The sequence below is a fragment of the Balaenoptera ricei genome, chromosome 2 (genome assembly GCF_028023285.1).
Source record: "Balaenoptera ricei isolate mBalRic1 chromosome 2, mBalRic1.hap2, whole genome shotgun sequence".
In the NCBI taxonomy this organism is placed as follows: Eukaryota; Metazoa; Chordata; class Mammalia; order Artiodactyla; family Balaenopteridae; genus Balaenoptera; species Balaenoptera ricei.
This window is the reverse complement of record NC_082640.1, coordinates 138,254,808-138,282,445: the sequence shown is the minus strand read 5'-3', so window position 1 is coordinate 138,282,445 and position 27,638 is coordinate 138,254,808. Positions and strand designations below refer to the sequence as shown.

General features: G+C 39.8%; 3 protein-coding genes across 6 annotated transcripts in view; 2 read left to right on the top strand and 1 right to left on the bottom strand.

Moving 5' to 3' along the window:
- Window positions 1-7,248, top strand: part of CDKL1 (cyclin dependent kinase like 1) — a 55,434-nt gene extending 48,186 nt beyond the window's left edge. For both annotated transcript variants that reach the window (XM_059914192.1, XM_059914193.1), the window contains exons 8-10: window positions 1,673-1,729; window positions 2,893-3,048; window positions 5,276-7,248. In XM_059914192.1, the coding sequence (XP_059770175.1) occupies window positions 1,673-1,729; window positions 2,893-3,048; window positions 5,276-5,383 (321 nt within the window). In that variant the 3' untranslated portion in view covers window positions 5,384-7,248. The remainder of the gene's footprint in view (window positions 1-1,672; window positions 1,730-2,892; window positions 3,049-5,275) is intronic.
- On the bottom strand, window positions 5,596-18,611 carry DMAC2L (distal membrane arm assembly component 2 like). 2 transcript variants are annotated; one of them, XM_059914195.1, is made up of 5 exons: window positions 18,521-18,611; window positions 12,692-12,803; window positions 11,185-11,393; window positions 10,422-10,593; window positions 5,596-8,651 (listed from the first exon to the last, which is right to left on the bottom strand). In XM_059914195.1, the coding sequence occupies exons 2-5, from the start codon at window positions 12,793-12,795 to the stop codon at window positions 8,537-8,539; spliced, it is 600 nt and encodes a 199-aa protein (XP_059770178.1). In that variant the 5' UTR covers window positions 12,796-12,803; window positions 18,521-18,611; the 3' UTR covers window positions 5,596-8,536. The 2 variants fall into 2 exon arrangements, with proteins under 2 accessions (XP_059770178.1, XP_059770179.1); XM_059914196.1 differs by having other exon boundaries at window positions 10,422-10,590.
- L2HGDH (L-2-hydroxyglutarate dehydrogenase) overlaps window positions 18,406-27,638 on the top strand; it is a 59,232-nt gene continuing 49,999 nt past the window's right edge. Inside the window, exons 1-3 of one of the 2 annotated variants that reach the window (XM_059914191.1) lie at window positions 18,406-18,894; window positions 26,665-26,780; window positions 27,463-27,614. In XM_059914191.1, coding sequence (XP_059770174.1) covers window positions 18,755-18,894; window positions 26,665-26,780; window positions 27,463-27,614 — 408 coding nt within the window. In that variant the 5' untranslated portion in view covers window positions 18,406-18,754. The remainder of the gene's footprint in view (window positions 18,895-26,664; window positions 26,781-27,462; window positions 27,615-27,638) is intronic. The other variant, XM_059914190.1, reaches the window with a different exon arrangement.

The window sequence follows — 27,638 nt, the reverse complement described above, 5'->3', positions numbered from 1 at the left end:
GAGCACAGTTAAGGTCTGTGAGATCCTGAGTTCCTACTGCCTAAGGAAGGTACTTTCAAACTGAACTAACCCTTCTCCATTGCTCAGTTTCCAGATGGAAGTTCCATCCAGTTCCACTGGAGCTGTCTGTTCTCCCAGCCTCTTGGCCTGTCCTGCAGTGAAGTCTCCCACCTCCCACTTCCCCGCCACCCCTGCTCCTGCAGCGCTAGGAATAGGAAAACTGGGGCAGCTGGGAGCCTGCGGGGCCGCAGAAGCAGGAATGACACCTGGCATATGGGAGGTGACCCAGCCGGCTCCCTTGTGACCTGGACGTTCCCAGTTTCACGCTAAATATCCCTTAGCGATTTCCTGTTCGCTTTTCTACCGGGGAAGCCTCCGAAACAACCCAGGTTTCATCAGTTTCATCAGTGTAAAAGGCTTCCTATGGTTTCCCAGAGGTTGTGCTGCAGGGGATTTCCTGTTGACAGAAACACAGGAAGAAGTAGTGCAGGGGCTGTGCTGGTTGAACATCTGTGCCCTAGTCCCTCTGCCGGTCAGCAACCCTGCCCGGGAGAGGCCTGCTTGCTTCTGGGGCAGGGAAACCGGCTAAGCAGGCGGGATGGGCCCATCCTATCACAGCCAACCAGCCGGCCTCGTCCCAGGCGTCCTTGCTGAGACAGCAGGGCTCAATGTCAGCAATGTCAAGCCAATGTCAAGGCAATCCCCAGAGGTGCTCAGATTCAACACACAGAAATAGCAAGAGAAATAGTTTAGCTATGGGGGTGGAGAGGGCCGCTCTCAAAGGCTGATACAAATCCGCTTTAGGATTTTTTTTTCCCTGTTGGTCTTAAGAGCCTCAGTTTTCGAGTTTCCTATCTCTTACTCTTATTAGTGATGAATAACTGCACACTCAGGAATTGGTCATTTATTTGACTCCGCTTGGCTAGCTCTTAATTTCTCAGCTCCCCTCCTCTTTAGCCTCTTTATCAGCTGTATATCTCTTTAACTGGCCTGTCTGCCTGACATAGGCATTCCTTCTACTTTATAGTGTTTATTATTCCTGATTGTCTCCTGCCTGTGACTGGAGCAAAATAGCCTTAAAGGGCCAAAGGGAGATTGATGAATTGTCTGCTCAGGAGACTCTTTAAATAGTAGGATGATCAGGGAAACAGCAGGCTCTTGTGGGAGGAGAGGACAGTGTTTATTCCAGAAAACCAAGAAACATTTTCTGGGTAGGGAAAAAAAAATCTATTTTGTAGCTCCCTTTATGTAAATGTCAATAAATGCAATAATCAGAGCCCCTTTCTATAAATGCCAAGATAAATGCCAAAAGTTATTCCAAGGCAAGGCAAGTTATATAAGTTGAGGCAGGAAAAAAAAAGGAAATAACAATTGCTTGACGAGTGTTTTGGGTTTTTTTTTCTTTCATTAGTATTCCCTCACAATTTGCTACCTGCATCAGTTCTTCAGGAAGTGAAGGGGGTTAATGGTTAGGAAGAAAATTTGGAAAAGCAATTTGGAGGTGGGGAGAGAAGGAGCTTATGAAACAGACACAGGGAGGTGGGGTGGGCAGAGGGTGGGAGAGGCGAAGAAGGTGCCAGGAAGATGCTTCTCTCACTCAAATTCAATCTGAGGTAAACTTATATTGGAATATATGCTGTAAATAAACTCCCTGTTTTCTTTTCTTTAACAGGAACCACTTGAATTAAAATTTCCAAACATCTCTTATCCTGCCCTGGGGCTCTTAAAGGTAAAATCATGGCTTCCAACAGACCTGGAAGCACACGGCAGCTGTATCACTAGAGAATCTGAATGATGTATGTCAATCCATGGATTGAAAAGTGTTCCTTTTAGAATTCTTCTTCTCCTTTGAAAAGTATACATATTTTCCATTTCTAAAAATGGGTCACATAACAGTGAAAACATCTGAAAGTATTTTTCACTTTAAATAAACTTAAACTGCATTTGAAATCTAAATTAACACAAAATAGAAATTTAAGATTGGGGTGGTTTGTTTTACAAAAAGATCCTTTTCTTCAAAAAAATGTTTAGCCATAGGATTCTTTTAAATAGCCAACTCCCTAGCATATTGGAAATAGGTTTTGATTTTAAAACTTGATTTATATACACATTTTCAGAAATATAATAGCCCTTATGTAAAATGAGGTACCAATTAAAATGTTTGCAAGTTACAGACAATGTCCCACCCATTTCAAAAAGTATGTAAAACATTTACTATTTTAAAAAATGAGACAGTTCCTCGGGGTATGTAGTTGTGAGATTTAATCTGTCCAAGTATGAGCCCTCTGGCCTATTTACTGGCAAAGCAAATAGTTAAGAATGATGTAACATAAAGAGATGTATATTATGCCTCTCCCTCCTTACATACACATAGATACTTGTAATGCATGGACTATTTCTGGAAGAATATACTTAAAATAACTGATTTTAGAAGGGAGAATGGAAGAACTAGAGTGCTAGAGAGAGACTGCTGCATGCTGTATAAATTTTATTTTTACCATGTGTGATTTTTTAAATAAAAAACTAGTTTTTACTAAGTACAGGCAAGGAACCAAATGGGTTAGGTGGATTATTCTAGTGAGACACTGAGGTGAACTCAAAAATCGTATCCTACTCCCTCAGGGCAGAGCACCAAATGCCTCAAGAACAGAACAAGGTGGAGAAAATGATTTTTTTTGTTACTATTCCTAGAAACTATTTATTAATTCATTATGTGGTTACCCATGAATGATTGTGGAAGGACCGAAAGTCATGATTGGTGTGTTTTTTCCTACTTTTTCCCCCCTTTTGTTCCCAACTGAAGAGTTTAATCTTTCAAAGAAGAAAAAAATGACTTTAAGAAGTTAATGCAATTTTAAAGAAGTAAGAAGAGGGTATTTTCTGTTCTTTCAGGGCTGTCTCCACATGAATCCTGCCGAGAGATTGACATGTGAGCAGCTGTTGCGGCATCCATATTTTGACAGCATCAGAGAAATAGGGGATTTGGCAAAAGAGCATGAGAAATCAACAAGGAAGACCCTAAGACAGAGCCAAAAGCACCTGCCGCGGGTAAAAATGGGGCACTGCTTTACAGAAGCATCCAAGGTTGCAATTTCAAATAAGCTCATACCTGCCACCTGGTGTGGAGAGTCTGAATCTATACTTGAGGTGGCAATTGTGGCTTGCAGCTCCAGCACCTTTATTCCTGCATGAGGACACACAGGTCACAAGATCTACCAACCAGGGTCCCAAAGACACCTGCCTGCTAAGGGCCCTTCTCCCAGAATCCTACAGGTGACCTTGCCCAGCAGCTCCCTGCTGCCAGCCAGGGGCCAGGGCTTTTGGTGTGCGTGAGCATAGGTCCCAGCCAGGGACAAGAAGCGTGCTTCTTATGCTTTGGAAAACGAAATCAAATTTATCCCGGTTAGCTCTCTGTCATCGTGTTTACCTTCAGTATTGATTGGCATTCCAGGTTTATCTAAAAAAGGAACTGTTTTCCTCCCTGATCCAGTAATCATCAGAGTTGGCTAGTGTACATGTGGTGATGATGAGTGCTTTCAGTGAGAGCAGCAGAACAGTGCATTTAATCAGATCACAGCATCCAAGCTGCACTCTGGGAGCCTGTGGAGAATTGTGATTGGTGTAAAGTGGCAGAATGGCCTTACATTAAGTGTCTTGTCATAAGCCAAAAGCCGTAATAATTTAGGATGGACTGTAGTTGGAGCCACAGTTAAGATGAGCTGGCTGCTCCTGGTTGCTTCTGGATCTGCTCAGGTACCCCTTAAGCTATAAGTTATCTTGTCTTAGTCCTTCCCTTTGCAGCCTCCTCTGCCCAGTATGCTGAGTGGCACCTGGGTGGTGTTTGTGAGGTTTGGAGGAGAGAAGAGGGTGGACAGTCCATTATGAACAGGTACAGCATGAAACGCAGGGCCCTAAGAGACCAGAGTTACGAAATTAAGAATGCTTTTAATGCAAAACAGACTGGAAATAGACTTTCCCCTCAGAGTTACCCCTTATCTTGCTGTTTCTTTATTTCAAGAATCTTAGAACCCTTGACTTACAAGGAATTTTAGAAAACCTCATCCCTTCTTTTAAAGAAACTGGAATTAAAACTTTAAAAAGTGGGACTTCCCTGGTGGCGCAGCGGTTAAGAATCTGCCTGCCAATGCAGGGGACATGGGTTAGAGCGCTGGTCCGGGAAGATCCCACATGCCGCGGAGCAACTAAGCCCGTGCACCACAACTACTGAGCCTGCAGTCTAGAGCCCGTGAGCCACAACTACTGAGCCCGTGAGCCACAACTACTGAGCCTGTGTGCCACAACTACTGAAGCCCACACACCTAGAGCCCATGCTCTGCGACAAGAGAAGCCACCGCAATGAGAAGCCCGCGCACCACAATGAAGAGCAGCCCCCACTCGCCGCAACTAGAGAAAGCCTGCACGCAGCAACAGACCTGACGCAGCCAAAAATTAAAACAAAAAACAAAAACTTAAAGTGGATTGTCAATGGCAGAAAGTGAGACTTGTAGCAGAGTTGTGACTAGAACCTCAGGATGAGCCACCTGCCCGTAAATGCTACTGAAATAGGCACCAATTTAAAAAAAAAAAAAAGAGGCTCTTGATGGAAGTATTTTTACTTGAAAGACTAGGGGAACCCAACTAATTTGTGTGTTGCTTGTAGGTCCCAACTGTTTGATTTAAAAGTACTTGTTTTTCAGATACCTAAGGCCATATAGTACTGTACAAAAAAATATGTGTTCCCTTACTTTCATTTGACATTGACGATAAATTCAAACATTTTCTGGCAGCGTGAAAGGAGCAGTTTTGCCTTTTTAACTAAGGTAGTAGGTGGGCAAATCACCTAAGTGCTCCAGACATCAGTTTTCTTCACTACAAGACAAGATATTGGCTTAAATGATCCCTAAGGTCCCAGCAAGCTCTTAACCCCCATGAATCTATGCTTTTTTCCAGTAATGTTAACATGTAGATTTTTCCCTTCTTTTTCATATTCTCTAAATTTCCTTTAATGTGCATGTTTTGCTTTATAATATAGAATAAATATTGAAAAGAAAAAGCAGAGACCAAATTTATGGGAGGGGGTGAGCTCCAAATCCTTCAATTCCGCCCCTGAGCAGAGACCAAATTTAAACATTTTGTCCTTTCTCAGATCCTGGATTCTGAGCAGAAAAAAGTATTTCTGTGCTGGAAAAGTTGTTTGTTTACCTCTTTTCGATGTGTTATCAATAATGAAAAAAGTGTACGGCGTTGAACGTAACTCTGTGTTTCGTATTTTCAGTTGCAGTACCTACCTCAGCTGACTAGCAGCAGCACCCTCCCAGCTTTGGACAACAAGAAGTACTACTGTAACACCAAGAAACTTAACTACCGTTTTCCAAACATTTAAAGAGCTTGGAGATTGATAACAAAAAAAGAATTGATCATTAATTTGAATAAAACATACATTTGATTGGAAACAAATCACAATGTTGAAAAAAACATCAGGAGAAAACATAAGTAACTAACTGGGGGAGGCCACTTGGCAAGACGTGAAGGGAAATTCCAGAGGCAGTGTTCCATGCTTGATTGACGATGGTGTCCAGAACAGAAAGGAAAAACTTCTTTGGATTTTTTTCACTTTTATTTTTGTTGTATCTAAGTAGCTGAGCTTATGGACAGAATATAAACTATCTACTGCGCTCGCCCATACCTCCGGCAAAATTAGAGATAAAAAAGTTTATGCTTCAATTGTACCACATGCAACAAGTGAAAAAATGGATTACAGAATGCCCATATATGTTTCCTTGGATCTCTGTTGCTTTGAGTCCTATCTCCTGCCTTTTCAGATTTTCTCATCGTATTTAAGGAGAGTTAAGGTTCTCGAAACCAAAATGTTTAAAGTTCCATTTCTGCTTGCTCTAGCTCTTGATTTTTATATATTGAAACTTTTTTGAATATATGAGATGTTTAAAATATTTAAAATCATATGGATGATCATAAAAGACTAATTTACATGCTTATATATTTAATGATATGTTTATAGACATTTCTTACATATACTTTGGTCTTTACCTTTAGTAAAGGATGCATCTTAGTCATTTTTGCAGGCAAGATGGATTTACTATAATCCATCTAAACTTGTTCACCCAATTCCCCTTGCAAACAATGGCATGAAGCTTGGCAGCTGACCCAGGGGTAGAACAAGAACTACAGGCTTCACAGGAACTGGGCCTGCCAGCCTGAAAGTAATTAGTACTTCATTCTCTCCAGCTCAGCCTCAGACTTGGAGACAGAGATACTGTCAGGACTATAGTGATCTGGGTTTTGGAAGAAACTGCTTATGAGCTTTTACTTGGGTCATAAAAGACATAAGGTTATAAGCTAATGTTTTCCCTGAAATATCTTTTTACACTATATGTGTATGTGTGTATATCTATAGTGCACACACATATATATGTGTGTGTATATACCAACCTAACAACTAGAAGTTAACAACTAATAAGAAAATAGACCAAAATGACATTATTGAGAATTCCTAGCTTTGTACAGTGATACTTAAAATGATGACATATAACTAGCTTTGATTTGGCCTATTGCTCCTATTCAAAAAGCTTTTTCATCCTTGTCCCCTGGACACAAGGGCAATATGAAGCTGATGTCTGCTTCTTATTGCTCAACCCCATTTTTGATTGATGTGCTGCTATTTCCTAGCAGTCCTCCGCCATGGTTTTTGAAGATGTATTTTACTGTATCTTCAAAACCTTTCTTCTGCATTCTCAGTTTACTGCTATGTTAATTTTCTTCATGAGAGCATTTGACCTTATTCACTTACTGCTAAGTAATCCACCAAATTCTGGCATCTGTTCAATAATTTTGGCTACCCCAGACCGTTTAGTGATATCCTGAGGCTTCCTAATGTATGTAGCTTCTTGCATAGAGCTGATAGCGGGTTAAATACTAGTCACAGTGTAATCTAATTCTTGTTATGTAGACTTGATTCAAATGACAAAGAAGGACATCCAACTTCTGCTAATAGTTTACATTTTGTGTTTTTCTTTTTTTCCTTACCCCCAACAGTGTACCTGACGAGGCAGATGACTGTAACAGCCTAATTTATCCAGTAGTTTTAAGGAATACCATTCAGAGTAGAAAAGTAGCTCCAGACTAACCTGTGGTCAATCAGTTGCTTCATCACATAGTAATCAAACAAGCCTGAGATAGAAGTGGTCATTTATTTCTAATGAGTTCTATTAAATATATGCTTATACTTAATTTAACCATATCTGTGATCTTTTCTTCAGCATGGAATCGCCACTGTTTCACATGAGACTGTTCTACATCCTTATCATTTTTTTATTTACTATTTTCTGATTTTTAAAATGGCAGTGGCAATTATATTAGTAAACAGTATATCATTTATGGTATGTGCTATTTACATAAGCTGGTTCCTAACACAACTAAAATTCATTTTTCTACTTTAATGCTGCATCACAGAAAGTGTTTATTTTAAAATTATCTCCAGTCAAGGTTATATTCAACAGATTAATATTCAAACCAAACATACAGAAATACACAAACAAGTTGGCATATAACTAACAAAAATAGAATCAGGACCATTTGAAGCAGGTAAAAATAAAAATCTGTTTATACCTATTTATGATATTCTTTATCACTGCTTTCTAGATGTAAAGTGAATTTGTGCTTATACTTCTTATGATGTCCCTTGAGCTCATGGGAAGTACTATCCAACATATATGAGGGAATACAAATTAGTTTCTAATTGACATGTTAAATTTTTCTGTTTGAAGCAGTTTTTTAATTTAAGCAAAAAGTAAGTATAGCTCTGATGGCCTTCATCATTGTTTCCTCTGTTCTATTGCAATCACCAAAGCTATTTAAATCCAGCCAGGTATTTATGTCTAGTTTTAATAAGACACTAGACTAAGCCTACAAAATAGACAAATTAGCCAGAAACTGTTCATTCAGAGAAAGGATGTATGGTATAAAGAGCACAGGAATGCAGGATCATGACAAATGCATGCAAATCCTGGGAAGCAATATGAATGCCCCAGCAACCGCTGACTACTTTGCATAATTGACTCCATCAATGAATATGAAATTCAGCTTTCAGTTTTTCATAATTGTATATTTATAGTAACATGCTTCAATAACTTTAAAGTAAAATGCAACAAATTACTGTTAAAAAATAAAGAATATCTGTTGTACATTTAAATCATTTTAAAGAACTCTTAAGTATCTACATCAACAGATATTTATATAGGATTGATATAAAATAAGGAATATATAAGAATTAAAATGGTACCTGGTTTGCGTTTTTCTTAAAATGGTTTAATGTACCTAAATTCTCACTTCTAACTTAGTAACTTTAGTGAATCACATCTGAATGTTTATTTTCTACATGATGGACTCTGCTAGAATGTTGTAGTATATAACATTCTTATAGTTCTGTTGACGATTATGTAATATTTGTTGCTGTTTAGGATCAACAATTGCACATGATACTTTATATTGAAATAAGCACTTACTGAATATTATTATTTTACTTCAAGTCTAATTTTAGTTCCAGAGAAGGCAGTGATGTTTTAAAGGCTTGGACAATTTTTTCTTTTTCTTTTACGCCAGGAAGATCACTTAAAAACAAATACTTGAGGTTTCTGCAAAAAGAGAAATTTTTAAAAGTTAATTTAATTTGGCCTTTACTCTTACAGCATTAAAAATAAACTTGCTTTATTGACTTAAAAAAGCTACACACAGAATGTGTTCATATCATCCTACACTTTCAAAATGACTTTTAGAATGGTAGTCTTAGAGTACTACTTTAAATGAAATTCATGCTAGGCACTAAGCCAGACCTTGGACAGTTTAGTTGTTCTGAATTACATCAATAATGCTGAATTCTTCCAAATATTTTATGTATATTATGGCATAGAACTCCTTTAAATATAAAATATGACATCAGTCATGGTGATGATTTTTTGCACCTGACACTAAAAGCAAAAACAACTAAAGCAAAAGTAAACAAGTGGGACTACATCAAATTGAAAATCTTACGTACAGCAAAGGAAACCATCAACAAAATGAAAAGGCAACCTACTGAATGGGAGAAAATATTTGCAAATCATATATCTGATAAGGAACTAATATCCAAAATGTATAAAGAACTCATACAACTCAACAGGAAAAACCCCAAACAATCCAATTTTTAAAATGGGCAAAATATCTGAATAGACGTTTTTCCAAAGAAGACATACAGATGGAGAACAGGTACATGAAAAGATACTCTACATCACTATCAGGGAAATGCAAATCAAAACCACTATGAGATATCACCTCACACTGTTGTTAGAATGGCCATTATCAAAAAGACTAGAAATAAGTGTTGGTGAGGATGTGGAGAAAAGGGAGTCCTTGTGCACTGTTGGTGGGATTGTAAATTGGTGCAGTCATATGTGAAACAGCATGGAGGTTCCTCAAAAAATTAAAAACAGAACTACCATATGATCCAGCAATTCTACTTTTCAGTATTTACCTGAAGAAAACAAAAACACTAACTCGAAAAGGTATGTGTACCCCCATGTTCATTGCAGCATTATTTACAATAGTCAAGATACAGAAACAATCTAAGCGTCCATTGATGGATTAGGTAAAGAAAATGTGGTATATGTATACAATGATGTAGTTTCAGCCATAAAAAAATGAAATTCTGCATTGGCAACAACTTGGATGGACCTTGAGGGCATTATGCTAAGTGAAATAAGTCAGAGAAAGACAAATATTGTATGATGTCTTATATATGGAAGCTAAAAATAAATAAATAAGCAAGCTCATAGATACACAGAACAGATTGGTGGTTGCCAAAGGCATGGGGTGGGGAGTGGGAGAAATGGGTGAATGGTTTCATGTTTTTGTTTTTAGTTTAAGTAAATTGAATTTTAAAAATATGAATCTTAACCTAGAAAGGAAAAGAAATCGGGAAAGTTCTTAAAGGAACTCAAGTGTGTATTAAAAGGTGAAGCCTTAAAGCCTCATGTAAGAGATAAACAATCTAGTACTTTTGGTTCTAATGTTTAAGATTTCTCAGACTTCTGTGATGCTGAGGTTATTGGCAGAACATAAGGGAAATTAAAAGATGGGGAGGAAGTATAATAGCTAGTGCTTATTGAAAGCTTTCTGTAACAGGAACCATGCTAGGTGCTTTATGTAGGTCAATTTTTTAAAAAGATGCTCCCTAAAAAATGCAATACAACCATAACATATTAAGGGTGATAATTTAAACTGTTTTAAAATATTATAGCTGACAGTTAAGTCATTTTCATAAATTATATTTTTCAGAATTAAAAAAAAGACACCACCTCTCAACTGTTTTAAATTCCGATTATTCACCTTAACATTATCAAGTTTCCATTTTGGCACTGACCACCTACCTTAAATGATGCAAAGCAATGATACCTTTGTCTGTGATATTCCCACATGAAATTATTTCCATTTCCAACATGCTTTTTTGTAAATTTTCAAGTTGACTAAGTCTCTTCAAACAGTCATCCTCAATATAGTGACACTTGCATAGCCTTATTTTTTCAACATGCTGTAGGCCTTCTGGGGGAAAAAAAGTACAGTTTAAGAACCTGCTTTACCATTAAGATGATCAACTATCCTAGTTTGTCCAGAATTGTTCTAGTTTTAGGATTGAAAGTCCTAAGTCCTAGGAAACCTCTTAGCCCCAGGAAAACAGTAACGGTTAGTCACCCTATTAACCATACAAGGTATTCACTATACAGGTTGTGCTGATGGACAGGGCCATTCTGCAGTCAGATGCCCAATGCACTGGAGGAGAGAAATGCCCACACAAGCAGAAGCTGTGTGGATATAATTATTTCTACATTAGTGAGCGTTTCTCAATGACAGAAGTTTGACAAAGATAATTTGACAAACAAGGCCTTGAATTTTAAGTCAATAAAGCACAGAACAAAGGCATGTAGAGACAAGCTTAGTGCAGGGAGAAAGGAGAGGAAGGTATCTGTAACCTCTATTTAATTTAAAAATAAATATCATACACAGGAAGAAACAAGCTGGATTGCACTGAAAAAGGCAAAAAGGACACACCTATGACTATAATAGTGAGTCAACTGCAACCAAATGTCACTGCAAATCACCTGCATTTCCCATAACAAATGATAGGGGAGTTACCCATGTGATCAAATCCAATGCTCATGATACAAGAATCAGTGGCATCAATTGCCTGGATCTTGTATTTGTCCAGGGGGCCTGTTGGGAGGTGGTTGTAATCCTTCTGCCACCTCTCCTGGCCGTGGTAGCGCACCACAGCCCCACAGCGCAGCAGCCACTCGGACGCCGCCCTGTCAGGGCCAACATCCCGGATGCGTTCATGGTCCACTCTGTTGGCAAGAGAACAAAAGCAGGTAGCTTTTACTATAATCACTAGCTTCTTAACTATGTTCACCAACGTAAATACAGAAGAGCAACCACTTTTCACTTCACGTGATGAGGAGGGAGATAAAGTATTAGTGAAATCCATGTAAAGAAAACATTCAATGGCTCTACCTGCTACCTTTTTTGCTTTTGTTTTTGTTTTCAAGTGAACTCTGTCAAGGCATGTTATCCTTATGTGAGTTTATCAGGCAGACATTGAGTCTTCATTGATTCGTATGTGGCACAATAGCTTCACACCAGGAGGTACTCAGTATCTGTGTTTTGAATGAATGACTACACTTGGTTATCATTTTTATTAATGACAAAAGATTAAAAGGAATAATTTTGAACCTTTGTTCAAATTAATGTCATTAAGTGATATTCATTAATTTTAACATATGCTTTTTTCTCTAGTTAGTGGTATTAATGCTATATTAAGCAACAAGGAGGTTAGTTTTGTCAGTTTCAAAATATTTCTAAGCATGCCACCAACTTTTTATTTTATTTTATTTTTTAAAATAAATTTATATATTTATTTTTGGCTGCGTCGGGTCTTCGTTGCTGTATGCGGGCTTTCTCTAGTTGCGGCGAGCGGGGGCTACTCTTCATTGTGGTGCGCGGGCTTCTCATTGCGGTGGCTTCCCTTTGTTGCAGAGCACAGGCTCTGGCTGCAAGGGCTTCAGTAGTTGTGGCATGTGGGCTCAGTAGTTGTGGCTTGCGGGCTCTAGAGCGCAGGCTCAGTAGTTGTGGCGCACGGGCTTAGTTGCTCCGTGGCATGTGGGATCTTCCCGGACCAGGGCTCGAACCCGTGTCCCCTGTACTAGCAGGCAGATTCTTAACGACTGCACCACCGGGGAAGTCCCCCAACTAACTTTTTAAAACCTTGATTTCCCTTGATAGTATTCAAAAGGTTAATTACATCCCTTAAGAAGCCATAGAATAAAATATTCTAAAATTACATTTACTGAGCTTTTCTGATTACAAAAGTAATAAATGTTCATTTCAGAAAACTTGAAAGGCATTGAAAGGATGAATGAGAAGAATCACTGAAGTCCTGTAACCCAGATAGTTAATATTCTGTAATCTATATTCTGATCGTTATTCAGTGCTTGTATGTTTTATTTGCTTTAAAAGAAAGTTAGGATCGTACTGCACGCACGACACAAAAAACATTTGAAACACAAGAAGTAACCAAATTAGCTACTGGGAACTCATCAAGCTGTAACAATTCCCATGTTTCTTCACTTTAGTTAGAGTAACTTACTTATTAAACACTGCATTCAACCAGCCCCAGAAGTATCGGGAGTCACGTGACCTTGGGAGTTTCTTTAAGCCACAGAACTGCCGGGAAATTTTTCCAAACAGCATCACTTGACCTAGACACATAAAACAGTATTCATATTAGATCATCAGCTGGCAATCAGAGTCCCATACATACAGTAACTGACTTTACAACTTCAGAGTCAGTGCTCTTGTGCTGATAAAGCTGATGACTCACTTGCCACTCAATACTTATTAAGCAAGTTACTCCTGTTTTTTGGTTTCTTCTGCTGCAAAAATGAGAGGCTGAATTGAATGGTCTCTATGGTTCCTTCCAGCCTTGACATTGTTCTTTCTACTTGTTCACTCCTCAATTGGAGTCAGCCTGCCGTGGTGCCACCTGGTGTCCATTCAGGCAGTGCATCTACAAATTTACTGAAACCAGCTCCAGTCCCAATCTACATTTCCAGTACCAAAATGACAAACTAAAATCACCTAAGGAGCAATGTGTCAAGGTTAAGACACTTACATCCAGAAAAGGAGAGGAGTCGTGGAAACAGATCTTCCTATCACAAGGCTGCAAGTAGTGTCCCCAGAACAGTGCAAAGCAAGAGCTGTACAAGGGCAGCTGGGAAAGACGGGGCAAGTAACTTCACCTCTCTGACCCTTGGTTTTCTCATTTGTAAAATGAGATGGTTTGCTCAGATGATTTCCAGCTGTAAAAACCCATAACTATGAGTTGAGAAAGCGATTTTGGAATTGGGTCTCAACCTGATTTATCTGAATTCAAGTTTCTCTGATAGTGTGCCAGGTGGGGGGAAAACAAAGATAAATGAAACATGGTCTCTGCCTTTGAGGAGCTGACAACTTAATGCAGGGTGGAGTGAGCTAAAACAAGTTACCAGGTAGTTAAAATAAATGATAGAACCTGGAAAATACCTCAAACGAGTTAAAGACACACAAGGATTTCAATAGGCAAAGATGCCAGGAAAATGTAGGTCAGGTGATAAACTGAGGCAGGAACCTTTAAGGCATGTTGTAGTTCAGTTGGCTCAGCACATGGGGGTCATGAGAAGAGGAGGGAGACAATGTGCACAGTCACATCGGGAAGGGTCTCCCATGATCAGCCAGAAAGTTTGTCTTCTGCAGGTGGCTGGGAATCACTGAGATTTTAGCATAGAGCACTGGCATGGTTAGAACTATGCTTCAGGAATATTACTCAGACAGCAGCATCAAGATTGAGGGTCATGTAGAGATGAGGAAACTGAAGCCCTGATAATAAGTAACTTGCTGACACCCTAAATCCTTTCTGGAACAAGGTGGGGTATTAATAAACGCATGTGCTTAAAGGGACTTGTCCAATGTTTCATGGCTAATTGTTAGCAGTGCTGAAACTGGAACCTAGTTTTCTCTCTTATTAGTCCGGGGCTCTTTCCTCAGTCATTGGATGGTTCTAGAACTCAGGAAAAAGAAGAGGACTAGAAAGAGGCCTGAGTGGGAACTACCTTAGAGCTGAGGAAGTGCCCAAGGATGTCGGGTTGTAGAACAAAGAGAACTGAGGTCTGAGGACAGAACCCTGGGGTCATCTACTAGCCTCTTTATCCTTCCTCCATCATCACTCTGCCTTCATTACTGCAAACTTCTCCCCCTGCTACTTCCTCCCACATTCTCAGCCCTTTCCAGCTTTTGGTTAAATCTCTCTCCACCTGTGCCCATCTCAGTAACTCCTTTGGCTGCCAACCTTATTTACAAATCTGGGCTTTCTGGCTTCATCTCAGGCTGTTCCCTCCATTTACCATCCCTCCCCGCCCCCCAGAATCCTATGGAAATCTTCCCCAACCTCAAGACCTTACTCAAATGCCATCTCCATCCATCCATTCATTCAATAAATATTGAATGTCTGCTATACTTAGTGCAAGAGATTCAATGGCAAGACAGAAGCAAAACAAAACAACACAGGAGAGAGAGACCGAGAAAAACATGGTTCCTGTCCTCATAGAATGTGTAGTATATGTACCATATATGTATAGATGACATATAAACAAATGAATAACATGCAACATGATGTCTTAATGGAGGTATGGACAAGTTCTGTGAGAGCTTAGAGAAGGGAGTGAGGGATAGGCTTCATACTAGAGGTGTCTTCTGAGATGGGTCTCAAAGGATGATTAAGAGTTTCCAGTTAGGCAGAAAAAAGAAAAGTATGAAGGGCAAAAGGAAGAGCAAGAATCACATATTATTCATTTCCATTTTCCTTAGCACCTAGCACAGCACCATCCCCTAATGCAAGTTTAATAAATATTTGGCAATTAATAATCTTCAATGGGTGATACATTTTCATGCAGAAACCAGGGAAACTCATTAAGCGGGTAAATTAGAGAGGTTTGTGAAAACTGAAGTACTTTCACTTGATTCATTTTGGCCCACCGTGTATTTCAGCTTAAGGGAAAGATTAAACCAAATTTACTTCAGCTTATGATCTGTAAGAATATTATATATTATATATAAAATAATTTAAACATGAAAATTAAGTTTTTATTTAGCGAAAAATTAAAAATATGAATTGGTAGGTTTTTGCATTCTCAACTGCTACTTTGTTAATTGATATTAGGAATTTTAGATGAATTCAAGCAGCTACCTCTGAGAATGCTTTCTAGAGGGAAAGAGGAGACCTCTGGCGGTGAGTTGATGAATTTAGCTTTAATAAATTAAAAGCAACAAGTGAAATGCAAGTTAAAAAATATCCACTACTAAACTACCGCTGTGATAAATAATTTAGGAATTAAAATTATTTTAAAAATTCTTCTTACTACCATAACACAGCTTAGAGCCATAAGTTTGTAACAGAGTTTCTAAAAGTTGCTATTATGTTTGTGACTTAGAGAAGACCAGACCTCTAATGTGTGACTCAAAATAGGATATGGAGAGTCCCGCAATTTGCATATAAACAAGTTTTTGTTTTAAAGTGAAAGTTCTTTTTTTACATATTAAACATAATTACTTAGGTGGGCTATTCAAAACGTTGGCTATTTTAGTGGTCAAAAAGACTGAACTAGCCAACTCGTTCTTGAGGGCAGTAAAAGTGTGAAGAGAGAGGTGGGGTGGTATTAGAACTGGGGAGGTTTTTTTCCCCAAATTATAACCCCACTTCACTGCAAATTCATCCATTACTGATGCCAATTCTTATTCCTGAGGTGTCTAGAGTCTAGTGAAATAGAACAGCAGAGCAATTGCTTAGGAATTAGAAGCAAAGGTTCCAAAAGCCACTCTTAGGCTAATATCACTTGACACTCATTGAACTAATTTCCCGTAGGTTCTGACCTAGATGGAAGATGAACACGAATTCTTAGCTGAGGAGGGTGGTGGCTGGAACACAAATGTCTCTAGCCAAAGACATTACAGGGTGAATGAATGTAAGGTGAGCTCTTGATGTGAGATTATCTAAATGAAACAAATTAATGTACAGTCAAGCCTAGGGGAGAAGGTAAGCAGAGAAAATTTTATAAAAAGAGCATGTGTATTTTGAGTTCTTTCACTTTGCTAAACTAAGAAGCACATGCTCAAAATCACAGAGTAGTAAAAAAGTCACTACTCTGGGCTGACCCATGAAAGCCTGACCACAGACCCTAGAACTGTATAATTCTGTACTCAACCTAGTAACAAATCAACTACATCCCATGCAACGGTTAAAATAAAAAATAGTGATAGTACCGAAAGTTGGTGACACTGAAGAGGAACTGGATCACTCAACATTGCTGGTGGGAATGTAAAATGGTACAGCCACTTTGGAAAACAGTTTGGCAGTTTCTTACAAAAGTAAACATGTGCTTATCATATGACCCAGCAATTGGACTCTTGGGCATTTATCCCAGAAAAACAAAAACAGGCTCGCACAAAAAGCTGTACACTAATTTTCATAGCAGGTTTATTTGAAATAGCTAAAAACTAAAAGTAACTCAGATGTCCTTCAATGGGTGAATGGTTAAACATGCTGTGGTACATCCATACCATGAAATACTTCTCAGTAATTAGAATGAACTATCAATACATGCAACAATTTGGATGGATCTCAAGGGATTATGCTGAGTGAAAAAGCCAATTCCAGAAAATTACATACTGTATAATTCTGCTTATGTAACATTCTTGGCATGACAAAATTTGAGAAAGGGAGACTAGAATGGGGAAGAGGGTGCCTTGCAGGAGAGAGGTGTAGTTATAAAAGGACAACGGAGGAATCCTGGTGGTGATGGAACTGTGCTGTAGCTTGCCTGTGGTGGATACAAGAATCTACACATGCGGAATTCCCTGGCGGTCCAGTGGTTAGGACTCTGAGCTCTCACTGCCAAGGGCTGGGGTTCAATCCCTGGTCAGGGCACTAAAATCCCAAAAGCCCCACGGTGCGGCCAAAAAAGAAAAAAAAAAAAAACCTACACATGTGATAAAAACTATACAGAACTAAATACATGCACAAAGGTAAAACTGCGGTTAACTGAATAAGATCCATGGGCTGTGTCAATGTCAATTTCCTGGTTGAGTTATTGCACTATCCTTTTACAAGATGTTACCATTGGGGAAGACTGGGTAAAGGGTACACAGGATCTCTACTGTTTCTTACAACTGCGTGGGAATCTACAATTAGCTTAAAACTAAAAAACTGAACTAACAAAATAACCATTTCTTATTTTTTTTCATTTGTGATGACCAAGCAGGCAACATTCCACATTATTTTCGCAAATAAAGAAAATATGTACAACTGTCCAGGTGATAAAACCATATAAACATAATAAAAGCCATCATTTTATCGAGCACTTTACTGTGCTAACATCTGATGAACCTTATCTCGTGTAATCCACACAAAAGTCCTATGAAGGAGATCCTGCTATTACTCCTAGTTCACAGAGAAGGGTCTGAGGCAAAGAGGTGAAATGACTTCTCCAAGCTACCCGACTAATAACTGGAGCCAAGTTCACGCAGGCAAGTATAAGTCCTTCCAGCAATAAAGTTAAATGATCCTATTTTTGTTCAGCTGTCCTGACCCTAAAAATTAAACAACTTCCATCAAGCAGAGAGAACAAATGTTAGTTAAACAGGCATGGTGATAAAGGATCACGTAATTTAACACAGGTCGTTCATACATTACACGGTCCACTTCCCTCATTTTACAGATAAACAGGGGTGAAGTGACCTGCACAGGTGAGTCGCTGTTCCCAGGCCCGCACAGCATATTTAAAAGTATATCTCGGTCCAGGATTTTTTTTAAAAAGGAAATAGATTGCTAAATGATGTCAGAGACCGAGCCGTCTGGTTCATCTAGGCGCTCAATATTTACAGGACCAATAAATGAATGAATGGCACGCCAGGAGCCACATATACGAAAGTCCAGAAGACTGCAGGCTATCAGGCGCTGCCATGACAGAGCCTCCGTCCGGAGAGGGCTAGGGCTGGACAGCGAGCGGCTCTCCAGTGGCCACTCCACTGGGTGGGAGCCGGGTTGGAGATCGCGGTGCCCTGCAAGGAGCCTCGAGTGACGCGGGGCGGGGCTGAGGGGGGCGGGGGTCGAGGGGGGCGGAGCCTCGAGTGACGCGGGGCGGGGTCGAGAGGGGCGGGGCCTGGCGGGAGGAAGGGAGGCCGCTGGGCCTGCCCAAACGACAGTTTTCACCATAATCATCCCGACTTTGTCCCGCGGCCCCGAGTCCGCTCGGCGGTGAAGATCGAGGACGCCCGACTCGGCGGGCCAGATTTTCAGTCAGCCTAGCGATGGGAGAGGGGAAAGGGCAGAGGGGTAACCACCACCCTAGACCCGCCCCACCCGGGGCCTAGCTCCTCTACTCACAGCGTCAAAAGGAGAGAGTGAGCTAGCGTCCCCAGCGTCTACGGCGGCGCCGGCCTGCCCTTCGCCCTCTGCCGCGCGAGTCCATTGGCCACTGGAGGCTGCTCTCACGTGGGGTGAAGGCGCGCCCCTCATTGGCCTCTGCTTGGGGGCGGGGCTAGAGAGCGCCTGGACCTGAGCAGTGTAGGGCTCAAGGGCCGGCTTCTGGGGCTTGAGGCAGGGGAGGAGGCGCAGGCGATGGTGCCGGCGCTACGTTACCTAGGCAGTGTCTGCGGACTGGCCCGCGGGGGGTTTCCCGGGGGCTTCTCCGCGGCGTGCGCGCCCGCGCCGGGGAAGCCCTGGCTGTTGTGCCAAGGTGGCCGCAGAGCCAGCACCAGGTGAGTAGCCGCTGGCCCGACCCCCCGCGGTCTGCGCTGCTTCTCTCAGAGGTGCCTCGTGCTGGACCTCTGCCCCTGCGCTACTTCCCTGTCCTCGGCGTGGGAGAGGGTCGGGATTCTGTGAATCCCGGGCTCCAGCCTGTGATGCCAGGAGCTACCTGCCTGGATCATCTGTAGGTTTGTGGGCGAGAGGAAAAGAATAAGAAAGGCAATGTTTAGTAGAGGTCAGGAACAGTTCTGGCTTTGAATACAACCCCGCCACTTCCTATTCAACTCTGGGCGGGTTACTTAAGCTCCTTAAAGGCTCAGTTGTGAATAGGATCCTAGTCTCTCGCGTTAAGTGGTCGTTTTGAGGATTAAAGGACCTAACACACTGTAAGCAATCAAATATGCTGTTTATTCGCTGGCCTTCCTGATGTTACTTGGAAGATCTAAAACCGGTCTTATATCAATCAGTTCCTGGCACACGCATGCTGCATAGAGTTGCCTCTGTGAGAAGCAGCTCAGTTAGTTTCTAATCAAACCCTGCAGAATTCAGCGTCCTGTGATTTGAAGTTTGGAGACCACATTCGCAACTACTGTTTTTCTCTGCTCTTTGTAGAGGGAATGGTTTATGCGAAGGTGTCAAAGCTGGAAAGGTCTTGGCTGTTTCGGGAACTAGAATGTGGGCAAGATGAGTGTGACTAGAGCTTAGCGGAACAGAGAGGGTGTGGAATGACACCGGAGAGGGGCTACATCACAGCACAGTTTTTGTTTTAACTACACGTGAAATTTTATTCTAAGAGCACTGGGAGGCTTTTAAAGGGTTTTAAAGAAGTGGTTAAATGTTGATGTTTCAGAAGTTGATTCTGGCTGCTGTGTATTAGTGGATTGGAGGGGGATTAGAGTGGGATAGAATTTGTGATTCCTCGTGGGGGTTTGTAGACAGCTCTTTTGGGAACCTTTTTTTAAGGGAAGAAAGGTAAGGTTAGTGAAGGTTTTGTTTATACTTTTTATTTTTATTTTTTCTTTTTATACTTTTTATTTTGAAATGATTATAGATCCGTAGGAAGTTGCAAAAGAACAGAGAGCTCTCATGTACCCTTCTTCACCGAATTTCCCCCAGCAACACCTTACATAACTGTAATAACAGTATCAAAACCAGGAAATTGACGTTAGCACAATCCACCGGCCTTATTCAGATTTTCATCAGTTTTAGAAGTATTGCACTTTTTTTTTTAAATTGCTTTACTACTTATAGACCTTTATTCTATATAACATTTAGTATCTTAAAATATTATTTTGAAAATATTATTGAAATTATATTAGGTATATAGATTTGGGGGAGATTTACTTCTTTATAATTTTGAGTTTTCCCATCCATGAACTTGACATATCTCTTCATTTATGCATACTCATTTGTTATTTAAAGTTTATTTATTTGTTGATTTTTTGGCTGCATTGGGTCTTCGTTGCTGCGCAGGGGCTTTCTCTAGTTGCAAAGAGCAGGGGCTACTCTTTGTTGCGGTGCGCGGGCTTCTCACTGCGGTGGCTTCTCTTGTTGCGGAGCACGGGCTCTAGGCGCGCGGGCTTCAGTAGTTGTGGCACACGGGCTTAGTTGCTCCACGGCATGTGGGATCTTCCTGGACCAGGGCTGGAACCCGTGTCCCCTGCATTGGCAGGTGGATTATTAACCACTGCGCCACCAGGAAAGTCCCTCATTTGTTATTTAATAGAGTTTAAAATTTTTCTCTGTGAAGTTCTTTTTTCTTAGGTTAATTCTTAGATTCCCTTATTGCTTTGTTGCTACTGTAAACAGTATCTTAATTATATTATTCTTTAAGCTGGATCTTACTGGTATAGAAGATGCTTCTTTGTACTTCTTATCAGGTTTTGGAACCTGGTTCATATGTGCTTCATAAAATGAGTTAGGGAGTTTTCAGCCTTTTAAATTTTTCTGGAATATCTTTGATGATAGAGATTATCCGTTCCTTGAAAGTATGGTAAAATTTATGTGTGTGTGTATTTAGGTAGAAAGCTTTTGATGACTATTTTAATTTATAGTGATTGATTCAAAATTTCTATTTCTTTGTGCCTCAGTAATTTTGCCTGAGGAGTCCCCCACCCCGTTTCATCTATGTTATCAAATTTATTAGCATATAGATCTCCATGATACTCTTTGATTATGTTTAAGATCCTTGTTGTGTCTTTACGTATTTTTTCTTTATTATTCTTTTTTATTTATTTGTGTCATCTCACTTTTTCCCCCATTACTCTTGCCAGAGGTTTGTCTACATTATAAATCTTTTCAAATAAAAGATTTTTCTTCTTTATTATATTTTGTTATATGTATGTTTGTTTTATATATTATATATACATGTTTATATGTTTGTTTTTCTTTATTATATTTAACTTCTTGAGTTGATAACTTAACTCATTAATTTTTGGTCCAGGAGTATTTTTAGGAGTGTCTCTTGCATGTTAAAGTTCCTGTAGCCTTGTTTACCCAAGAATATCTTTATTGAATCCTCATATTTATTTATTTATTTATTTATTTTTTAACATCTTTATTGGAGTATAATTGCTTTACAATGGTGTGTTAGTTTCTGCTTTATAACAAAGTGAATCAGCTATACATATACATGTGTTCCCATATCTCTTCCCTCTTGCGTCTCCCTCCCTCCCACCCTCCCTATCCCACCCCTCTAGGTGGTCACAAAGCACCGAGCTGATCTCCCTGTGCTATGCGGCTGCTTCCCACTAGCTATCTATTTTACATTTGGTAGTGTATATATGTCCATGCCACTCTCTCACCCTGTCACATCTTACCCCTCCCCCTCCCCATATCCTCAAGTCCATTCTCTAGTAGGTCTGTGTCTTTATTACCATCTTGCCACTAGGTTCTTCATGACCTTTTTTTTTTTTTTCCTTAGATTCCGTATATATGTGTTAGCATACTGTATTTGTTTTTCTCTTTCTGACTTACTTCACTCTGTATGACGGACTCTAACTCCATCCACCTCATTACAAATACCTCCATTTCACTTCTTTTTATGGCTGAGTAATATTCCATTGTATATATGTGCCACATCTTCTTTATTCATTCATCCGATGATGGACACTTAGGTTGCTTCCATGTCCTGGCTATTGTAAATAGAGCTGCTATGAACATTTTGGTACATGACTCTTTTTGCATTATGGTTTTCTCAGGGTATATGCCCAGTAGTGGGATTGCTGGGTCGTATGGTAGTTCTATTTTTAGTTTTTTAAGGAACCTCCATACTGTTCTCCATAGTGGCTGTATCAATTTACATTCCCACCAACAGTGCAGGAGTGTTCCCTTTTCTCCACACCCTCTCCAGCATTTATTGTTTCTAGAATTTTTGATGATGGCCATTCTGACCAGTGTGAAATGATATCTCATTGTAGTTTTGATTTGCATTTCTCTAATGATTAATGATGTTGAGCATTCTTTCATGTGTCTGTTGGCAATCTGTATATCTTCTTTGGAGAAATGTCTATTTAGGTCTTCTGCCCATTTTTGGATTGGGTTGTTTGTTTTTTTGTTATTGAGCTGCATGAGCTGCTTGTAAATCTTGGAGATTAATCCTTTGTCAGTTGCTTCATTTGCAAATATTTTCTCCCATTCTGAGGGTTGTCTTTTGGTCTTGTTTATGGTTTCCTTTGCTGTGCAAAAGCTTTTAAGTTTCATTAGGTCCCATTTGTTTATTTGTGTTTTTATTTCCATTTCTCTAGGAGTTGGGTCAAAAAGGATCTTGCTGTGATTCATGTCATAGAGTGTTCTGCCTATGTTTTCCTCTGAGAGTTTGATAGTGTCTGGCCTTACATTTAGGTCTTTAATCCATTTTGAGTTTATTTTTGTGTATGGTGTTAGGGAGTGTTCTAATTTCATACTTTTACATGTACCTGTCCAGTTTTCCCAGCACCACTTATTGAAGAGGCTGTCTTTTCTCCACTGTAGAATCCTCATATTTAAATGGGATAGTTTGGGCTTCCCTGGTTGTACAGTGGTTAAGAATCCACCTGCCAATGCAGGGGACACGGGTTTGAGCCCTGGCGCGGAAGATCCCACATGCCGTGGAGAAACTAAGCCCCATGTGCCACAACTACTGAAGCCCAGGCGCCTAGAGCCCGTGCTGCACAACAAGAGAAGCCACAACAATGAGAAGCCCGCACACCACAACAAAGAGCAGCCCCCGCTTGCTGCAACTAGAGAAGGCCCGTGCGTAGCACTGAACACCTAAGACAGCCAAAAATAAAAACAACTAAATAATAAATTAAAAAAAAAAATAAAAGAGATAGTTGAACTCTAGGTTAGAAGTCCTTTTTTTCTCCTTGAAAATAATGCTCCATTGACTTCTTGATTTCAGTGTCACAATTTAGAAATCTGATGTCAAGTGAATTCATGTTTTTTTTAAATTTATATTTTATATTGGAGCATAGTTGATTAACAATGTTGTGTTAGTTTCAGGTGTACAGCAAAGTGATTCAGTTATACATATACATGTATCTATTCTTTTTCAAATTCTTTTCCCATTTAGCTTATTACAGAATATTAAGCAATGTTCCCAGTGCTATACAAAAGGTCCTTGTTGGTTATCTGTTTTAAATGTAGCAGTGTGTACATGTCAATCCCAAACTCCCTCCCTCCCCCGACCCTGCCCCCTGGTAACCCTAAGTTTGTTCTCTAAGTCTGTGAGTCTGTTTCTGTTTTGTAAATAAGTTCATTTGTATCATTTTTTTTAGATTCTGCATATAAGCAATATCATATGATATTTATCTTTCTCTGTCTGACTTACTTCACTTAGTATGATAATCTCCAGGTCCATCCATGTTGCTGCAGATGACATTATTTCATTCTTCTTAATGGCTGAGTAGTATTTCATTGTATATATGTACCACATCTATCCATTCATCTGTTGATGGACATTTGGGTTGCTTCCATGTCTCGCTATTGTAAACAGCGCTGCAGTGAACATTGGGGTGCATGTATTCTTTTGAACCATGTTTTTCTCTGGATACATGCCCAGGAGTGGGATTGCAGGGTCATATGGTAGTTCTATTTTAGTTTTTCAAGGAACCTCCATACTGTTCTCCATAGTGGCTGTACCAAATTATATTCCCACCAACAGTGCAAGAGGGTTCCCTTTTCTCCACACCCTCTCCAGCAGTTATTGTTTGTAGATTTTTTGATGATGCCCATTCTGACTGGTATGAGGTGATATCTCATTGTAGTTTTGATTTGCATTTCTCTAATAATTAGCGATGTTGAGCATCTTTTCTTGTGCCTGTTGGCCATCTGTATGTCTCCTTTGGAGAAATGTCTATTTAGATCTTCTGCCCAGTTTTTGATGGAGTTGTTTGTTTTTTTGATATTGAGTCACGTGAGCTCTTTCTAAATTTTGGAGACTAATCCCTTGTTGATTGCATCATTTACAAATATTTTCTTCCATTCTGTGGATTGTCTTTTCATTTTGTTTATGATTTCCTTTGCTGTTACATGCAGTCATTTGTGTGTGTGTTACTATGCAATTTAACCACATGTGTTAATTTGTGTAATTGCCACCACAATTAAGAAACAGAAATGTTCCATCAATACGGAGATTGTGTTACCTACCCCTTTATATTCACATCCCATTTCTCCACCCTTTCTAACCTCTGGCAACCACGAATCTATTTTTCAGCTCTATAATTTTGTCAGTTTGAAAAGGTTGTATAAGTGGAATCACACAGTATGTAAGCCTTTGAGATTGGCTTTTTTCATGCAGCATAATGTCCTTGTGATCCATCTAAGGTGTTGCCTGTGTTGATAGTGGGTTCCATTTAATTGCTGAGTAGCAGTCTATGATATGGATGTATCACAGTTTGTTTAACCACTCCCCAGTTGAATGGTATCTGGGCTGTTTCAGTTTTTGGCTATTATGAATAAAGCTGCTATGAACACTTATGTACAGATTTTTGTAGGAATGTAAGTTTTCATTTCTCTGGGATAAATGCCAAAGAGTGCAGTTGCTAAGACATGTAGTAAGCACATGTTTAGTTTTTTAAGAAACTGCCATACTGTTTTTCCGGAGTGGCTGTACTATTTTACATTCCTACCAGTAACGTGTGAGTTGATCCAGTTCCTCTCATCCTCACCAGCGTTTGGTGTTATCATTTTTTTTTTTTTTAAAGCCATTCTGATAGGGGTGTAGTGATGCCTCATTGTAGTTTTAGTTTGCATTTTCCTAATGACTAAAGGTATTGAATATATTTTCATGTACTTATTTGCCATCTATATATCTGTCCTCTTTGATGAAATGTTTGTTCATATCTTTTGCCTATTCTCTAAATGACTTGTTTGTTTTAATAAATTTATTTATTTATTTATTTATGGCTGCGTTGGGTCTTCGTTGCTGTGTGCGGGCTTTCTCTAGTTGCAGAGAGCAGGGGCTACTCTTCGTTGTGGTGCGCAGGCTTCTCATTGCGGTGGCTTCTCTTGTTGCAGAGCACGGGCTCTAGGCATGTGGGCTTCAGTAGTTGTGGCACGCGGGCTCAGTAGTTGTGACTCGCGGGCTCTAGAGCGCAGGCTCAGTAGTTATGGTGCACAGCTTTAGTTGCTCTGCAGCATGTGGGATCTTCCCAGACCAGGGCTCCGACCCATGTCCCCTGCATTAGCAGGTGGATTCTTAACCACTGCGCCACCAGGGAAGTCTTGACTTGTTTATTTTTAGAGTTCTTAATATATATTTGAGAAATGAGTCCTTTGTCAGATATATGGTTTGCAAGTGTTTTCTCCCAATTTGTTCATTGTCTTCTTATCCTCTTAGCAGAGTCTTTTGCAGAGCAAAAGTTTTTAATTTTGATGAAGTCCGGTTTATCATTTTTTTTTCTTTTATGGGTCATGGTTTTGGTGTGAACTCTTCAAGTAGCCCTAGATACCAAAGATTTTCTCCTATGTTTTCTTCTAAAAGTTTTATTGTGAATATTTGATGATATTTAAAAACTGAATTTTTTGGTTAGAATAATGACATTGTGTGTGTGTTTTTAAAGAGCCCTTTTAGAAATAACATATTGAAATATTTACAGATGATGTTTAAGATTTAGATCGAAATAATATAATGCAGGAGGGGGTGAAAAAAAATAAATGGGGGGAAGAAGCAAGATAGGCCACGTTCCTGTAAAACCTAGATTTGTTCACCATGAGATCAGTGCTTATGGTAATCTTTTAAGCTTCTCATTTTGTATTTAGATAGACTATACATACCCTTTCTAATTTTTTAAATGATTGTGTAATCAGAGTTATGGCTAAAACTGGTTCTGAGCCCGTTTCTGGACCACTTATTTCCTTAAGTTTGATGTTCTCACTGACTGTTTCCTTCTCAGCAGAAAAAAAAATTTATAAATTTTTGTACACTAGGTGTTAAAGACTTAATGTTAACTTATCCTCAAGAATATTGCACTTGAATTTTTAAAGAATAGATGGTAGAGGAGAGATTGTGATAGTTAACAGAGTAACCACTGATGTAGCCAGATTGGGCAGAGTATTATAGAGACTTAGAGCAGCTTGGGCAACCAGCCACTCTGCCTGCTGGCTGTAGCTGATTATACATGCATGTGACTTTTAAAGGTTTCTTTGTTAGTATAAAGCTAAATATCACAAAGCCCAATAAACATTTGATTTTAATGGTTACTAATTAATACTTTAATTGTCAGTTGATGATGAAAATGTGAAGTTTGATAAAGTCTATTGTAAACATGCATTACTTTAAAGGTGGCTTTCTCTTAAAGCTCATTTGATGTAGTCATTATTGGTGGCGGAATTGTGGGGCTTGCCTCTGCCAGAGCACTCATCCTGCGACATCCAGCTCTTTCCATTGGTGTTCTGGAAAAGGAGAAAGATTTAGGTATGTATGTTCTCAGTGTTGCTTAACCTGAGCACCTGCTCATTTTGTCAGTTCTACATCTTTCATGCTGAATGTCAATGTTAGTGTCCCAGTTTGGATTCTTTAGAAAGCAGAGCCTAGGACTAGGATTTGGGTGTCGGTGGTTTTTTTCAAGGTTATCCGAGGAGGCAGGCGTGAGGAGGTGGGGAGAGTAAACAGGGAAGGAGGAAAAACCTCGTGAGGGTGCGTTATCCAGGTTGCAGCTGTGAGCTTAATTCCACTGAGCCCTCCGAGGAGCTACCTAATGTTTCCCAGGATTGTGCTCATTTGTCCATCAGCTTCTGTCCCTTTGGTTGAGGGTTGTCCATAGGGTGTTGAGCCCCTCTGCCCCCAAATATTAGAAAAGGCCCTGGAGCAGAAGGCAGAGAGCTGTAGTGGACCCTTGAAGTGGTTTGCTGGTGGTGAGGGGGGGTGGTTTGTGCACCAGAGTTGTAGCTGAAGTCAGAGATGGGCTGGAGGGATGTGACACAGACGCCATGGTTGGCTGCTACAGGAGGCTAGAAGTGCTCTGACTATAAGAACAAACTCAGGCAGAATTTTAAATAGTGGTCTCTAATAGCTTCAACTGTAAGTGTATTCCCCCACTTCTTAAGTTTTGAATGAGTCATGTACTTTCTCTTAACCTGTTTCTCTTGTTCCATAGCTATTCATCAGACTGGACATAACAGTGGTGTCATACATAGTGGAATTTATTATAAACCTGAATCTCTGAAAGCTAAGTTATGTGTAGAAGGCGCAGCCCTCATCTATGAGTACTGTAACCAAAAGGGAATTTCCTACAAGCAATGTGGCAAGGTATGGCATTTTACTAGGGCCTTG

Coding starts and splice junctions, on each gene's coding strand:
- DMAC2L (XM_059914195.1), bottom strand. CDS start 12,795: ATGCTGTTTGGAAAAATTTCCCGGCAGTTCTGTGGCTTAAAGAAACTC. Junction 10,594..11,184: donor CATTGGATTTGATCACATGG/GTAACTCCCCTA, acceptor TTTTTCCCCCAG/AAGGCCTACAGCATGTTGAA. Junction 8,652..10,421: donor ATTGCTTTGCATCATTTAAG/GTAGGTGGTCAG, acceptor CTCTTTTTGCAG/AAACCTCAAGTATTTGTTTT.